The 16,920-nt window shown below is 38.6% G+C and overlaps 3 protein-coding genes and 1 long non-coding RNA gene across 4 annotated transcripts; 2 read left to right on the plus strand and 2 right to left on the minus strand.

Moving 5' to 3' along the window:
- The first annotated feature begins 3,275 nt into the window (after positions 1-3,275).
- Positions 3,276-4,329, plus strand: LOC149101044 (uncharacterized). Its single transcript, XM_089276184.1, has one exon. It carries the CDS (start codon positions 3,300-3,302, stop codon positions 4,251-4,253), a length of 954 nt encoding a protein of 317 aa, XP_089132310.1. The 5' UTR covers positions 3,276-3,299; the 3' UTR covers positions 4,254-4,329.
- LOC149101045 (uncharacterized) lies at positions 4,241-8,758 on the minus strand. Its single transcript, XM_089276212.1, has 4 exons — positions 8,188-8,758; positions 6,439-6,648; positions 6,142-6,344; positions 4,241-4,593 (listed from the first exon to the last, which is right to left on the minus strand). The coding sequence occupies exons 1-4, from the start codon at positions 8,419-8,421 to the stop codon at positions 4,359-4,361; spliced, it is 882 nt and encodes a 293-aa protein (XP_089132338.1). The 5' UTR covers positions 8,422-8,758; the 3' UTR covers positions 4,241-4,358.
- A 1,003-nt stretch (positions 8,759-9,761) lies between these two features.
- Positions 9,762-10,884, minus strand: LOC149101046 (uncharacterized). The gene has a single exon (XM_089276182.1). The coding sequence runs from the start codon at positions 10,843-10,845 to the stop codon at positions 9,787-9,789; it is 1,059 nt and encodes a 352-aa protein (XP_089132308.1). The 5' UTR covers positions 10,846-10,884; the 3' UTR covers positions 9,762-9,786.
- Positions 10,885-11,767: 883 nt separating this feature from the next.
- LOC149101047 (uncharacterized) lies at positions 11,768-15,649 on the plus strand. The gene is made up of 3 exons (XR_016203090.1): positions 11,768-12,255; positions 12,534-12,598; positions 15,206-15,649. It is a non-coding gene; the product is annotated as an uncharacterized LOC149101047 (long non-coding RNA).
- The last annotated feature ends 1,271 nt before the right edge of the window (positions 15,650-16,920 follow it).

A 16,920-nucleotide genomic window follows, 5' to 3' on the forward strand; every position in this document is an offset into this window, starting at 1 on the left:
AACGCTAATCGGTCGCTCCTTGTCAGAGTCACCACGCGAACTGAATTCAGACGAGTGTAGCCTGGGCTAAACTTAGCGCAAATTGAAAAGGGGGGGCGGGGGGGGGGGGTCGATAAACAATGAAAAAAATACCCAAATAAATGAAACATGCGGCAGGCAGTTTCTACATTTCATGCTAGGTAAGATTTACAAGTTGCTGTCATAGCGAAAGCAGAAAAAAAAACAATGAAAAAAGCAAATAAATCAAAAACCACTTGATTCAGTCTTTAACACCGTTTTCATAAATCCAGACATATATATATATATATGTCTGAATTTATGAAAACCGTGTCAAATTTGGGGCAAAACTTTCGCGCCTGCCTGCCGGCGATAGCCGGCAGGGAGGCCTTTGCGGTGCTTGAAAAGCCAGGGGGGCTTCCGTCAAGGAGGGTGGGGGAAGATAGCCCTGGGACCTGGCTACCCGCTGATACCAAGCGGGGCTGCCAGGATTTAACCCCAGGGGGGTGGGGTGGGTCACAGAGAGAGGCACATTCCTCAGTTAAAACTGCTCATTTTCTTTGCAGGACAGCCTTGGCCGGCAATGCCCTGCAGTCTTAGGGGCTGGCAGCCAGCCAGCCAGACACAAGCAAGTGGACTTTGATCGTAGACGTTGAAGTTCTATTTGTATTTTTTAAAAAATACTTATCACTAAAGACATGTTTTTGTGTGGGAAGGCACTTTTTCCTGCAACAACTGAGGTTGTTGGTGTTGGATCTAGGTTTTAGAATACAATGCCCTTTCTTGTTCTCTTTAGTTCGATAGGAAATGTATTGCTTATTTATTGCTTACTCTTAGATGTCTTGAGTCTTAGATAAAGAGGAAGATTTTGACATTTGCATTTTTCCGCGAATAATTTAATGTTGGATCCTACGTAATTAACTCGGTATACAATCATACAATGATCAACTAAGGCGGCTTATATTAAGGAATCTCTTATTCTGTGTTAAGCTTTCCTCAAATTCACTGGATTGACTTGTTCAATGTAATGTAATTTGGAATTTGTCTGAAAGATTAAAGATTAAAGATTAAATTCGCGCTTGACATTGCCTCTTTATGGATCAATCCTAAGTATATACTAAAAAAATTAGCATTACACGGTGTCTCGTACTACTCTTTATAACACCGAGGAATAGAAAAATATTTAATAGTTTGAAGCATTTTTCCACAACTTTGCACTGAAGCACATGTACATTCGCTGATCCGTACATAACCAGCCTCCTAACATATGTACATCTTATTTAGTGAGCCCTTTTATTGTGTAGCATCGCTTTATAAATTTAATTCTACCCTTAGAGCTCGAAATAAAAGGGATGAGTACGTTGCAGGTCAAAGGAGATAGAAATATTTCCAAAGAGCGAAAAGCTGGAAAAAACCGTGTTCAAATTAACCGGTACTAAACGCCTAAAAGATAATAGGCAAACCCAACGAAATTGATCAGAGTTCGAAATAACGGAGAGAAGTTTCTTTCTTCGAGTTAGCCTAGTAGGGATTAAGTTAAATTTGCAACTTACACTACCCGCGTTGATCAGAAGTTCCAGGTGCAATCTGCCTTGATACTTCACTGAGAGATGGATTTGAGAATGGATGTCACGATGTTTTTTTTTTCGCCTTTCGCGACTTCTTCGCGAAGAAATAGTTCAATTCCGCTAAAGTCGTTTGGATTGGTCACATTCCATTGCAGCTCTGCAGCATCTAACGGGGTGGGGGTTTTCCAGCTGCTCGTATATTTTCTTACGATAAAGCGGTGTTTTTGGCAAAGTTTTGAATTGGCGATTATCGGTATCTTTTAGTCACCGTTAGGAAAGGCAGGGAGTTTATCTTTTTTATATAACAAAGGGCTTGTAAGTGGTTTTACTTTATTTAGGTGGGGCAGTAAAAACTTAGAATTTCAAAAGGTACCACCGTGTGCATTTATATTACAAGCTAACATTTTCCGATAAAATCATTCCTTCATATGTCCCATCTAAATTTCGTTTTTCGGCCTTTTACCTGGTGCCGCGAGTTAACTTTTATGTAATGCGTTAACTTGTACCCGGCCAACAGCATTGTTTTGGCTAGGACGCCTTCAAAACGTTCCGCGATAGTATGTTCTTTTCATCCTTAGTTAGCACGTACAATCTTTTTTAAAAGAATATTGTTTTTAGGCCCAGGCTGAGTATTCTTATCAGTTTTCTGCTTATTCTAGGCTGAAAAAATTCTTGTGAATATTCCTAGATTAGATAAAGGAATACAAAGTCGACTTTGTCGATAAAACTTCAAATTTTAGCTGATCTAATCTTTTCCCCTCTTCCAAGAGAATTCAGCATTAGGTTGATATACTATTCCATTTAAAAATTATCAGTACTGAAGTAAGAAGATAGTATATTTCGGGATGGTATCTTTAACCCCCAGGAAACGTATTTGTGCTTGTAGTATTCACAACGAAATGGCAAGGTGCCTGCCGGTTACACTCTTTCTCTTTAGAATATTGAGGCTGAACTTTGCGAAATTTTAAGAATATTTTAAGCATGAACCCGAGGCTGCGATTTTGAAGCATGGCTCTGTTCTGTCATACACTATAATGTCTATATTCTAAGAATATTCACAATAATATTTTCAGCCTACAATCGGCAGAAAGACAAGAACATTCAGCCAGGAAAAAAAAACAATATCCTTATAAAAAAGGAGTGTAATGTCCCGTGTTTAATGCCCGTTTTATCTATATCTCGGCCAACCTAAAGCCTTCATTTTCCTCCGAAAGGTTTGCTTGTTTATTTCCAACTTAACGTTTCTTGCAACTGTGAAGTTCAAGAATGGCTTACAAAATCAGTATGCGTGTTTGCACAGGTCGAGTAATCTTTATTTGTTTTTGTTGAGGTTTGAATCCCTCGATAGGGGGTTTCGCTGTATTTAAAATTGAAAGAGTTTTATATTAGTCAATTGTTTCTTTATCTCATGAGCTCACTTGTTTTGTTTATCTTACCAGCCAAGCTAAGTATCCACTCCGCACTATATAAATTGTAAGAAAGAATCGACGTCTCCGGAAAGAGATCATTCAATTGCATAAACGTGACCCATTGACCTTCCAAGTGTCAACACTCTGATAGGTCCTTATAGACGTCACCCAGAATCAGTACGTGTCTTAGTGAAGCAACTCCCAACAACTTCCAACGTAGATTAAGTAAAACGCTTTACCGCGAAGAATCGTGAACTTTCTCCGTTAAAAATGCAAATCACGTAGTCGAACGAATAAACAGATACATAAACGCACTCTAAAAGCAATGACAATTCACAAACTTAAAAATATGTTCCCAAAAGCACTCGTCTTGCAACTTGATTATCACAAGACTTTGCCCTGTCCAAAGATCTCAGCACAAGATAGCCACTATTCGAGGAAAATAAGAACCAATCTTCTCGGAATATACTGTGCAAATGAAGAAACTATTCACTGCTTCCTCTACGATGACAGTGTTGGTGGAGCAGGACCGAACGAGGTAATATCTTTGTTGAACAATCTACTCGAAAAAATGGAAACAAAATATGGCAGATTTGATCAGCTAACAATCTGGTGTGATAACTCTCCGGGCCAATTTAAAGAATGCTTCTTGTTTTTTTACCTCGATTACCTGGTGAAAAAGGGACAGTTTCTGAGAATAGACCTCAAGTTTCTTTTAGAGGGACATTCCTACTCGATATGCGACAGGCGTTTTGGCTGTATTCAGAAGTTTTTTGACACAGTAGAGAGGGTTGAGTTACCACAAGAATGGGCAACTTTGCTGAAGAACAGTCCTTTAAAAAATATCGAGGTACACTGGGCAACTTTAAACATGATCAAGGACTATAAATCCTGGCTTAGGATGCAGTATATATCCAGGTGTGAGGGTCTAGATAAGGAGAAATTTGAAGTCAGAAGGTTAGCGTGGCTAAATTTTGGTTATGGAGAAGTCGCAGATTTCGAGGGGAAATTGGAACTTGTACACCATCCTGAGACTGTGCTTATACGGTTTAATATTGACACTAAAGAGAAGCCAAGAATGGTTTCGTTCTACAAAAAAAAGCAAATGACGGAATTGAATTCCGATTTACTCGTACCTGCAAGACATGAACAGAGGCCTGTAAATAATCAAGTGAAAAAAGACTGTTTAAAGTTAGCGCGAAAATATTTATCTGAACGCGCACAAGCTTTTTATGCCTCACTAGCTTGTGAAGAAGACTCCTCAGATGATGAAAGTTAATAACTTTTATTATACTTTTTCTACCGAGGATGTTCACTTTATCCACAAACTTGAATAAATACACAATACTTTTTTATACATGTATTTGTGCCACTAGAACTGAAGTTACTGGCCATGGGGAAGGGTCTGGCTATTGGAATACAACGCCCACTCTTTGTCATTGTAGTCCCATAGTAGCTCTACTGTTTCTGGGATGTCATGCAGGGCGACAAGAAAAACCCTTGGATTTCTTGAGTTTTTGTTGGCGATGAAGGGCCTTACATTAGCGTTGTTCCTCGAGTGATTCAATGTTGCACCCCACGGTAATTCGCCCCTCACATTGCCTCTATATGGATCAATCCTAAATATAAATACAAAAAAGAGAACATTACACAGCGTTTCGCACTACTCTTTATAAAATGAGGAACAGAAAAACATTTCATTGTTTGATGCAGGTTTCAACAACGTAGCACTGAAGTACATGTACATACGTATATCCGTACCCAGCAAGCCTCCCAACAGATATGCATCTTATTCAGTGAGTCCTTTTTAGAGTGTAGTATCGCTTTATAAATTTATGTTTACGAGACTTGTGGCTCTTTTGGCGAACACTTAGCACGAAGGGCAAGCAAAGATGCAAATTGCGAGTTAAACGTACCAAGTGCTAGCGTTTTCAAGTGCCACTTGATTCATGGCACTCTAGAACAAGGAAATGTATCGCTTATGTCGGGAAGCGCTGTGAAATGTCACTCGTGCTTCATCAGTTAATGTTGCGTCGTGTTAAAACAAAATCCGCAGAATTTCATCAAGTAGCAGGAACGTACTATCGCAAACTTTGATTCAAATTAATTTCATTTTAAGCAGGAGCGTATAAGAAGGAAAGTTTCTTCAATTTTATATTGAAAATTCGACCATCGCACTGAGATATGATACTGCGAACTAACATAGCAGTGCGTGATGAAGTAGAAACAGTTTACGGTATCTGACTAGCTTTCCTGACGAATCACTGTAACACGGTCTACGCATGAAGAGCCCACCCATATGGCAGCAACATAGATTTAAGCTAGAACGAAGAATTGTGCCTCATATTTTGAGTACTTTTTTAACGAATTTCCGTCTTTTATTTCGTAAAAAGATCTCATTCCTATCAACTTCTTATAACGCTTTTTTCTCCCGGAAAGTAACGATCCCTCGAAAGTAACCACAGCCCGAAAGTAAGAAGCTCCAAAGACTGCTAATTCCGAAAGTAACGTCGATCGTTACTTTCGGAAGTTTACGGTATCATACTAAATACTACAATGCTTCGTAAAAGATTTATGCAACGTTTTCTTTCCTTAAACGATGACTTCGCACCGTTTTACGCGCACGGTTAAGGGCTACAAAAATCCGTTTAATTGTTCTCCCACAATACAAATTGAACAATGTGAGATGTCTGAACTTCTTTTACGCGTTACTCGTACAACTGCTTCTAATGAGTACAGCTGGACAACAATAAGAACACCTAGAAATGAGGACGTGATTGGTGAGCAAAAACGGAAAAACAACTCCTTATTAGCTTGCATCTTGAGTCCTCATTTACAGTGTGTGATGTAAATGCTGTACGTAGACTTTGAAATTGCTTTTGTATCCTAAGCTCTGTCACCAATCTTGTAGTTTTCTGTTCAAAGTGGTCTATTTAAGAGCTAACCTACTATATATCTTATTATCTTGATTATAAAAAAAGCGTCTCTGTTTATCCCACGGAGTCGCCACTGAATAAATTGATATGTTCAAATTTCATTTCATTTCATTTCTAAACCAAACTACGTTAATTTTCCAATTTGCCCCTGAATTTTCAATATAGTATACATAGCAAATTATAAAACAAATCTCAAAACACGCTTATGTACACACTTATAATAGCACTCACGCAATCTGGCGACCCGCACTCTCGAAAACCATGAGGGCGCAAACTTTCCCTTCCTCTCGGTAGATCTCCTCACGCCTCTTAGCTTCTTCCAAAGTCTGCACTTCTCCTTCATATTCACATAGGACCTCGCACTTTTTAATGTCCCGCGAGGCGAAGGCGCATTTTCCCGCTTTTCTTACCGGGTCACTCGGCACATCGTGGAGCTTTAGAAATAAACATAATGTTCAGCATTCCGGCGACAGGTTAAATGTCCAGAAAGATAACACGAGATAGCTGATATTATGCATAACTGCTTACCTCAATTGGTGGAGCAGGTTTGGGGTTGAGGGACATATAATGCTGAACTCTCTCAGCCATTACACGCCCCCCAAATTCAACGGCTGGCTCTCTCTTTGGACGCTGTAGGGCTATCCCCGTATACCCTCGAATGTTTCCACCAGCTTGGGTAGTTGATGCTATTTGCCATAGCCTCTGTTGGCCATATACAAGAACCGCTTTCTTAAATTGCTGATAAACACAAGGTAAACAACATACAATGTTTAAATGCTGATAATGGTTCGCTCAATTTACATACATTTTTTCTCGATTACTATCATTCTTAACGACTTAGGAAACTGAGTTAAAATCGGGCCTACAATTACACAGGGCGGACATATATCTTAAACTGTTGAACTACTTGTACAAAGAACGAAGTAGGTAATCCGTAAAGATCAGCTACAGTTGGACTCTGCTATTTCGAATTCTCTGATGAAAAGAAACCCTCATCGTTTAGCTTATCTCTAGTTTAAAAGTCATAGCTCCTAGTATCAATAATATGTAAATAATAACCAGTCAAAAATAGTTCGTAACGCTTGTAATAAACATTTTCGTAAATCTTTCTCTAAGTAGTTGGATAGTAAGCTTATTGTATATTAATGGTATAATTAACAATTAGACCCGTAGCCTGCAAGGGCTACGGGTCAATAGCCCATTCGGCTTCGCCTCATGGGCTATTAACCCGTGGCCCTTGAGGGCGAAGGGTCTAATTGTTTTAGTATCACCCAACTAGTCGGACAGAAAAGGCAATAATAAAGTTAGCAAATGCAAGTTGAAGAAATATTTGTTTGGGAATAAAACGAAAGAAGGCGTCATGCTCGATTGCGCCAATTTCGCTACTCGAGGACTATCACTAATAGTCCTCTACTAGCGTAGCCAATTAAAATGAAGGATTTGCATTAGTCCACTAGTTGGGTGATACTAATATAAAATAGATCGATGTGCGGGTTCATGCTGTTATTATATTTACGTTTCTAACTCAATTATTTTTAATTATAAAGTGTAGATGAAAGACAACTCATTTGACTTTTTGAAGCGCTTAATTTGCGTTAGCTAACCATCTGCAATAGCAGCTCGTTTTGTGTGCGATATCGCAGCGTGTTCAAATGGAGAGAGGATTATTATTGGAGCATGTACACACAACTTATAAACAAGAAAAGGTGATATCATGGTGAAATGAAGACCGAATCGTACCGAAAATAGTTACAACTTTAGGCTCGACAAAAATAAGGCCACCATAAATCGTCTGTGTAAACGGGCTTTAAATGAGCCTAAAGTTGAGGAGGTAATTGATAATTGGTAATTCTTTATTTATCGTGACAACTCCGCTTAGCTAAAAAGCTACTTTACAGGAAGAGCATTAAGGTAAAAGATTAAAGTACGATCACATTAGTTTCTCAACGGTGATCTGATATATGTTTCAATGTTGATATAGTTTTCAATTGTATCATTGCAGTTGGAAATAAAAGGGATTGGTACGTCGCAGGTCATGGGACACAAAAATCAATTCCAAAGAGCGGAAAGTTTGAAATAACCGAGTTCGAATTAACCGTTGCTAAATGCCTAAAATAACACCGGGGCACACCCAAGGGAAACAGATTAGAGTTCGAAAAAACGGGGAGTACAGTGTTTTTTTCGGGTTAGCCTAGTAGGGATTAAGTTAAATTTGTAGGGTCCAACGGTAGTCACAATAGTTTAATGTAATCGGGTTCCAAGAATTTTAATACTTACCCTGTAAAAACTTCCCTTTTTCATGAGATACTGAGTTTGCCCGCGCGTACTGTCCTCTTCTGTCCACAATGAGACGACCCTGCAATATTCCTTAAAAATTTCTTCAGAAGAAACAAAACTTGTCTCTTCTGCCAAAGCAACAGATTTAAGGATAAACTCTTGTAAAAACGGACATTTTGCTGCTCGTTTGTGCTTAAGCATAACTCTTCTAACATTCGCAAATTTGGGCGGCATCTTTGCAGTGCTCCTACAGGTGTTTGTGAGCTGACGATCAAAGCGTTTTATTTATAGGTACTGAGATTTACCCATAAAAATCGTAGGAAACAACTGGTGCTGGCTGATTAGCCAATCAGAAACGCGAATCAGAAATTTCACTAGTGAAGAAAAATCAGCAACTGAACCGGAGCAATGAATTTTCACTAGTGATACTAGTAAAGATGCATACATGCCGTTGGTCTATCGTAGAGTGTTGTTTAGCCCAGAAAACAATAATTGCTATTTACAAAACTAAACAACAAATCAAATTGCTGGAAAGCTACTCGAGGAAAACGATTTAATGCTTCGAGGACGGTAGAAGATTTTTGTATGGGATGAGGCCGGGGTGGGGGTAGCGGAGGGGGGTTGTTTGCGCAACCTTGGCCAAAGTGGACGAAGCAATCAAAATGTACTTATTGATTGTCTGAGGCGTTTATTTAGGATAGTAGCAACTTTATGGACCTATGAAACATTCAGTGAAAACATTGACCTGTAAGCTTTCTTTTTTTTTATTTATTTATTTTCCTGTTCGGTGTTTACCATACAAAGTAACATCGGAACTCGTGCAAAAAATAATTCAAAGGCGACGCGTCAGGAGACATATCTAGCAAAACCCGTGAGAGCGCTCTCCGCTATTGTCACCTTCTAAAAGCAACTCAATTGGATCATTTCTAATTTTGAATTTCTTGTTCAGCTTTGATGGAACCACCGACGTTTTCAAGTCGTTTTGTTTACTTTTTAATCTTGAAATATCCAAGTACCGATGAAATAAACAAATTACCAACGCAGCTGTTTCTAAATTGCTGTGAAGTTGCACACGGAAAGTCTCTATAAACATAAAAAGGAGAGCATTTATTATTGGAATGTTAGTTACAATTCTTAAGTTTGATTCCTGTAAACTGGAGGTATATTTCGTGACAAGGTCAATCAGTTGCCACCGCCTCGTATTTCGTTGACGGCCCGTCAGGATTTTTCAGCTAAATTAATCTTATCAGGCTTCATCATAATTCGAACTCCGTCAGCAAATAAACGTGTCTACACACTTAGCCTAGTAAGTGTATAACAGCGAGGGTACTTGTAAAACAGCGAAGTACATGCGTATAGATAATTTGTCTGTGTAAATATTCCGCGAGGTTGAAGATATTAAGACCCGGTAAAGGTACCGACTTAGTGATGTCAGTCGAATGAGGGTCCTGTTAAATTTCTCAACTTCAGAAAGATTGTATCTATATTTAACACATTTTGGGTTTTGGGTTTGAAGTTGAATGCATCAGTCTCTAATGATCAAGCTACAATAAATCAAAAACAGGAACAAGAAGTCCATTTCAATATAATTTTTATTTATTAAATGGCCTGTTGAACTTTTGTAGCGAGAATAGTTACATCGTATTTTAAGGAAGCGAATCTAGCCTCGCTTTCTCTTAAGTGAGACTGGCGTTGAGTTCTCAGCCGACAAATTTCATCTTCGGACCTGTGCCGCCCAGTTTTCCTCAATTGTTCCTTCAATTTATTGGAATTATTGTCGCAAGTTTGACAGGTATCTTGTCTCGCTTTTCTAAAACTAAGCATTTCCTTCAATTCACTGTTAAATATGTTTCTAAATGACGAAAAACTTAAAACTGGACCTTTATTGTTTCTTCTTAAACTGGTTGTCTTTAAATCTGGGTTTTCCTTAAGGAACTCAGACCACATTTGACGCATGGACACTTTTGAGTCAAAATACTTGTTAGCATTAGTTCGTGACTTCCGGTAATGGGATTCGCTTGCCTCGTATGAGCAAATAAAGTTTATCACCATGTTTTTCACGAGGGGCAAAAATTTTCTTGGCGTTCTCTGGCCCCTCTGGTCGGGTTCTACGGAAGGATTATCCAGATGAATTTTTTTCAGCAACACTTGTATCTTGCTTGATGACAATCCATAGCATTTTCTAAATGCGGTCCGACATACCTTTTCCAGTGGTGGTATGGTATAATTTACCCTCCGTTTTCCTCCTACGGTTACTCTTATTTCCATGAGCTTGGAAAAGAGGTAATTCTGTTCATTGTATGACTTTCGATAAACCGTGTTTCTTTGACCTCGTATAATAATTCTTGTTTGGAATGCACCTCTCCTCAAAAGGCAACCACTGTGACAGCAGGTCAAAAGTAGCCGATTTATATCTCTGAAAGCAGCATTTTTTCGTCTCAATATCGTTCGCCTATCCTTTGCCACGTAAGTCTTCTGGAGCTTGTGACTGGTAACCAATTTCCTCCTTCCCTTTTCGACTGAACTCGCGATTGGATCACCATGGACAAAATACTGCCACGGCCTTGCGGAATCGAATTTGTATACAAGGTTGTTTAGGTCTTTTCCATCGCCATGGAGAGCGCCTGTTAGAATCGAGGGATTGTTGGAAGTCGTCATATTGTGAACGCAGTTTTGGCGAGCTTTCTGAAACGTAAAAAAGCTGGCGTTTTTATTCTATGGCCTGACGTGACCGAACGAATGTACGAGCATTGTCCAGTTTGTTTACAAGCCTGACACGTCGACTGGCTGTCAAAAATTGCGAAATAGAACAGTCTGGAATCAGCCGTCAGCGAACACGCCCACCTATTTAACTCAGGCGAACACGTCCCTTATTTTCATCGCAAATATTCTGGAAAATATTACTTCCTTAAATTAAACCAAATCCATGTTTTGAAAAACAAATCTCCAACGAACTCGAAGGCAGAGGTATAATAATTAAACATTATACGAGGCTTGAATTACTTTCGCAGCCTCTGGGGTGGACCACAGCCTGCTGTGAATATTTTTTTTCTTCTGTCGCCGATTTGCAGGAGATAAGTTTGAAATACACTACAAAGTGGTACACCGCATTAATTATTAAATACTTCCCTCAACGGACATTTAATAAAGTTCTTTATTATATGGATAAACATGAACTAGTCCGCAATGAAAAACAAAAACTTCGTGAGCAGTCGATCTGCAGTCCATATTTTGTAATATGGACCGCTGAGAAGGACCGCCCACGAACCAATTACGGCAAATTGCGTTTTCAATTCATTCCGCAAAATAAAGAGTTTTTTTTAAGAAGAAATCTTGTTACCTTCATACCACAAAAGCGACGCGAGAAACGTAAATAAATGTTTACCTTTCACGCGCTCGTTACCGGGAATGCCTATTCGGAGACGCATACTTGGAGAGGCGCATCAATTTATCAGTCCGATATTACATAGAAGCAAATCAGATAAAGTAGACTGTTCAACAGCCTCTCTATTTACGCACGCGAAAGAAAACGCGAGCGCGAAATAAAAAGCGAGATCCCTTTGTTCAAGTCGATTTTATGCGCGAGTTCGACGATAGGCTCGATTACCAGCCGCTGTTCGGGAAAGGAGCCTAGTTCGACGATCGAATAAAAAAACGTGAAAATAGAGGGCCGTGAACAGTCTAAGATAAATAGAAAACTTTTATATAGCAGTCTTATACACCGAAATCCAAAGTGCTTAACACCCAAGAAATTTATCAAAACCATCTCCATAGAGATAAACTATTTTGAGTGTTGTTTCTGACTATAGTTTGCCTGTGACTTTTCGCTCATACGCGGGAAAGACCGCGCGCAGGACTGGAAATTGGCGAACATGATAACTTCTGATTGTAAGCTCGTGGCGGTCAAATTAAATCGTGCTATGAAATGATATTTTTCGATGGTTTCACAAAGGTAACCACCTGAACGACGGCCATAATTCCATTCTATAAAGCTACACGGAATAGACTGACTTCAGACGTGGATTATAAGCTCCCGTTTTAGCTCTGCTGGGATACCTGGACTGAGCGGTAAGTTTGCTTGCAATCTGATAATCTTTAGCTTATCTGAGTTATCGGCTTATGTTTTAGCAAAGAACTGGGTAAAAGCCTGGCGAAATTTCCTCCACTACTGAGTAATATACATCCTGGGATATAATTTTCAGCCTAAATGTGTTAAATGCAAGGCGAACCGAAGTGGAAAAACCGCGAATCTTTACTACCGCAGCCCGAAGCCTGCAAAATTGTTGTCAAATGAGTCAGAGCTGTCGCCAATGAAATACTTCTTTAACCACGTTCTTTGTCTGAAGTTACAGAAAGCAGGAATGGCCATCATCCGATTGTAGCTGTTGTTGAGAATGACAAATGTCAAAAAGTGAGTTTGAGCGTTGAATAGTAGTGACACATGCTAAGTTGTTACCGTTGAAACCAATTATCCTTAAGGGTACAGTTGAACCTTTATTTTCGAATATAGTTTCCTGTATGTTCGCTATAAAGCTAAGTTGTGAAAAACGGCCTTCGTAGCTTTCCTCGGCATAATGCTCAGTTAGGCTGACATATTATTATGATTTTAAAAGATAAAATAAGTTGTCACTACAGCTGATTTATGTGAGTTTCAATCCTTCGTCAGCTAAGAATGAACAGAATGAAGTCGTGAAATATTGGCCAAGCTTATTTTGGCCCGTCTATTTTCTACACGTTTATCACTAGAAATAAATCGATAAATGTATACCCTCTTGATTTAAAAGACCCTTTAAGCAATCTCCCGTTCGTTTTGCTATTGAGTGACCCGGCCTAGTAATTGGGCAACTATAATAAGCTAAGTTTAAATTTAAGCTTAAATACGGGTTATTCAACGATCACGGACGTTACATTTGCACGAATATGGCAAGAGAAAAAGCATTAAAAAAGATACAAAAAAAATCATTCCCTCTGACTTAAATTCTTTATGACAGATAGAGAAGAGTTGCATGTTTAGTTGAGAACCCGTCAAATTGACTCTTTTCCAAAAAAAAAAATATATTGAAGCTTAAATAAATGGAGCTTTCATGGACGTTTAACAGCTGAGTCAACCAAGTTCTCAAGTGTAAATCTTAAACCGTAATTTCCTGTGAATTGTGAAAACATAAAAACCATTGATATTGTTTGTTTAGGTACAAGGTAACACTTAAATTATGTACTGATAAATATTTCTTTCAATTGGTGCTTTTTATTTGATAATAAAACATTGTCATGGATGTCACATTCCAGATCATGGACTTAATACAGTGTTTCAAAAAGAAAATGAAATTAATGATGTTGAAAATATAATTTCCCTGTTCCTTCTTGACTTTTCCCACATTTATTAGAAAACTGGCCAAATGAAGCAAATATCAATCGGTTCAAGCAGCTTGTAAAGACATACAATGTTATGTTTAGCTTTTTATTGATATCTGGTTAGCTATTTTATTTGAAATTGTACCATGTTTTGTACTTTTTAGCAATCATTGCATGGTACATCTACGTCTTTAAAGATGAATTTTAGTTTCATTTTTATGATGTAAACCATACTTAAAAATTTCATGGAAAGCTGCACTATTAAATTTTTTTAATTTTGCTTGTAAACCCGGGCTATCTTTTGCCTTACAGTTAGGTTTAACCCGCTCGCTAGGGTAACTCTCCCTCCTTGTAAACAGGCCCTTATTATTATTATTATTGTTATTATTATTACTATTATTATTATTATTAGAAAAGGTTTTTCTAAAAAACTGCATTGTTTCAAGCTCTTTTTGAACATAGCTAATTTGATCTAGAATGGATAATAAGTTACTAGGTCTTTTGTTGAGAGTATGTTTGCATGGTTTCAGACTAATAACCTTTGTTCAGTTCTAAATTCTTAAACTTAAGAGACAAACACAAGTCTTATATTCAATGACATTAAATTTTAATCACAGAGCTATAATGACCATTTGTTGTGTTCACTTCAAAAGAGGAAAAAAACTTACGCTAATTACTGTGATGATCAATCATGTCTTCATACTTTGACATTTTGTTGACTATTACATGTATATTATTGTGTTGTTGCTATTATTATTATTCTACTTATTATTATTATTATTATTATTAATTCAACGGTAATTGCTCGAGTTCTAAGTCCTAATTTTTTGTTGAACAAAAAACTAACTTTTAGAACCAAGCTTTTTGGGCAATTATTACGAAGCCTCTTGCATTTACTGTTGTTCATGATATATCACATCCATGAATGTAACATTCATGACAAATTTAACGGCAAGTTTTTTGAGTGACCTTTTGGAACTGATAAGTTTTGTTGCCACAGATGTATGTTACTTGGTCAAGTAATTAAAAAAAAACATCTAGTATGTTATTTTTATATCGGGCTTAGATACAAGCCATGAGAAAAAACAAATTGCTCTAAATTACAGGGAATACTTTACTTGACATCCATGACAAAATTTTTGGCAGTTACACATTTCTTTAAGAATAGGTAAGATGAAAATACTTTGGTTCTAACCTGGACATTTAATATTACATTTAATGTGTACTAAACTCAGTTGTTTGACTTATGGTTAAAAGATTATTGCATCCATAATGCCAAAATACAAGGAGTCTATTAGTAGTCCCTTAGTTTGGGGAGGGCCCCCCCCCCAACCCCTCAGTAATGCATGATAATTTTTAAAACAGCAGTCCTTGTGCATTTTGGCTATGGACTTAAAATCCTAGAATAAGGTATTTTTAAAATGGTCCTTTCCTTTATTCTCATGTGGAATGGGCCATACATACAAGAAACTTTAATAGAAGCAGCAAAAAGAAACAAAATAAACTTGAGTGTAAAAGAAAACTGAGAAACACTCATCCTTTGTATTTCAAGTTCAAAACACACAAAATTTGTTAATTTTATAATGATAACATTAATTTCCACCTAAGAAAATACATTGTGTTGCACTGTGCACCTGTTCATTAAAACTGCTCATTTTCTTTGCAGGACAGCCTTGGCCGGCAATGCCCTGCAGTCTTAGGGGCTGGCAGCCAGCCAGCCAGACACAAGCAAGGTGGGTGAGTAGGCTGTGTGTTGACAGAGTGCCTGTGGTTGATCGAGTGAAAAAGCCTGTGTATTTTCTTGGAAAAGTGTCAGAGTGGTTGTGTTGAAATTAGCACGGTTTTCATAAATCCAGACATATATTGGGGCAGAATGATTTAGGGGGGGCTCCAGTTTAGCTGCTGTGGCCCCAAACCAGTCATGGGAATCACTTCCAGCCGGCAGGTGCATGCTGGGGGCATTTCCCGGGCATTCCCCGCCAATATATGTCTGAATTTATGAAAACCGTGTCAAATTTGGGGCAAAACTTTCGCGCCTGCCTGCCGGCGATAGCCGGCAGGGAGGCCTTTGCGGTGCTTGAAAAGCCAGGGGGGCTTCCGTCAAGGAGGGTGGGGGAAGATAGCCCTGGGACCTGGCTACCCGCTGATACCAAGCGGGGCTGCCAGGAGCTAACCCCAGGGGGGTGGGGTGGGTCACAGAGAGAGGCACATTCCTCAGTTAAAACTGCTCATTTTCTTTGCAGGACAGCCTTGGCCGGCAATGCCCTGCAGTCTTAGGGGCTGGCAGCCAGCCAGCCAGACACAAGCAAGGTGGGTGAGTAGGCTGTGTGTTGACAGAGTGCCTGTGGTTGATCGAGTGAAAAAGCCTGTGTATTTTCTTGGAAAAGTGTCAGGGTGGTTGTGTTGAAATTAGCACGGTTTTCATAAATCCAGACATATATATATATATATATATATATATATATATATATAACTAACTGCAGACAGTACTGTTTCGGCCTTCTGGGCCTCATCAGTGCAGTGCTGAAGACTAGGATGGAGGCTAAGCCAAAAAAGCCGCCCCAAATACTACACATGTGGTAGTATCTAAGCCATTACCAGAGTGCTCAAACTAGCGAGCTAGTGAGCATGCGTAATTGCAACAGTAACGACTCAACCCAGTAGAGTGCTCAAACTGGACATGAAAGCAGAGCTTTGTATGCCAGCGAGCTATATCTAACTGCAGACAGTACTGTTTCGGCCTTCTGGGCCTCATCAGTGCAGTGCTGAAGACTAGGATGGAGGCTAAGCCAAAAAAGCCGCCCCAAATACTACACATGTGGTAGTATCTAAGCCATTACCAGAGTGCTCAAACTAGCGAGCTAGTGAGCATGCGTAATTGCAACAGTAACGACTCATCCCAGTAGAGTGCTCAAACTGGACATGAAAGCAGAGCTTTGTATGCCAGCGAGCTATATCTAACTGCAGACAGTACTGTTTCGGCCTTCTGGGCCTCATCAGTGCAGTGCTGAAGACTAGGATGGAGGCTAAGCCAAAAAAGCCGCCCCAAATACTACACACATATATATATATATATATATATATATATATATATATATATATATATATATAGGCAATTGTGGAAAACGAGGACGGACAACTTCGAGCGAAAAAAATATATATATACAGTAAAAAATCTAAGAAATCTAAAAAAAAGTTTAAAAATTTAATAAAAATAAACGTTTCGGTCAAAGACCTTCATCAGTTGCAGTGCAAGTGAATAATAAATTACAATAACCTTAAATAAGTTTACAGTATAAAAAATGACATAATATTACAAAGATGATTACATAACAGGGCGTGGTAACACATGAAAACGAAAAAATTAACCAATGATAAACA

The sequence above is a fragment of the Orbicella faveolata genome, unplaced genomic scaffold (genome assembly GCF_042242905.1).
Source record: "Orbicella faveolata isolate gen_17 unplaced genomic scaffold, um_ofav_v1 contig_4, whole genome shotgun sequence".
NCBI classification, from domain to species: Eukaryota; Metazoa; Cnidaria; class Anthozoa; order Scleractinia; family Merulinidae; genus Orbicella; species Orbicella faveolata.

Coding starts and splice junctions, on each gene's coding strand:
- LOC149101045 (XM_089276212.1), bottom strand. CDS start 8,421: ATGCCGCCCAAATTTGCGAATGTTAGAAGAGTTATGCTTAAGCACAAA. Junction 6,345..6,438: donor AACCTGCTCCACCAATTGAG/GTAAGCAGTTAT, acceptor TTATTTCTAAAG/CTCCACGATGTGCCGAGTGA. Junction 4,594..6,141: donor AGTGCGGGTCGCCAGATTGC/GTGAGTGCTATT, acceptor ATTTATATTTAG/GATTGATCCATATAGAGGCA.
- LOC149101044 (XM_089276184.1), top strand. CDS start 3,300: ATGACAATTCACAAACTTAAAAATATGTTCCCAAAAGCACTCGTCTTG.
- LOC149101046 (XM_089276182.1), bottom strand. CDS start 10,845: ATGACGACTTCCAACAATCCCTCGATTCTAACAGGCGCTCTCCATGGC.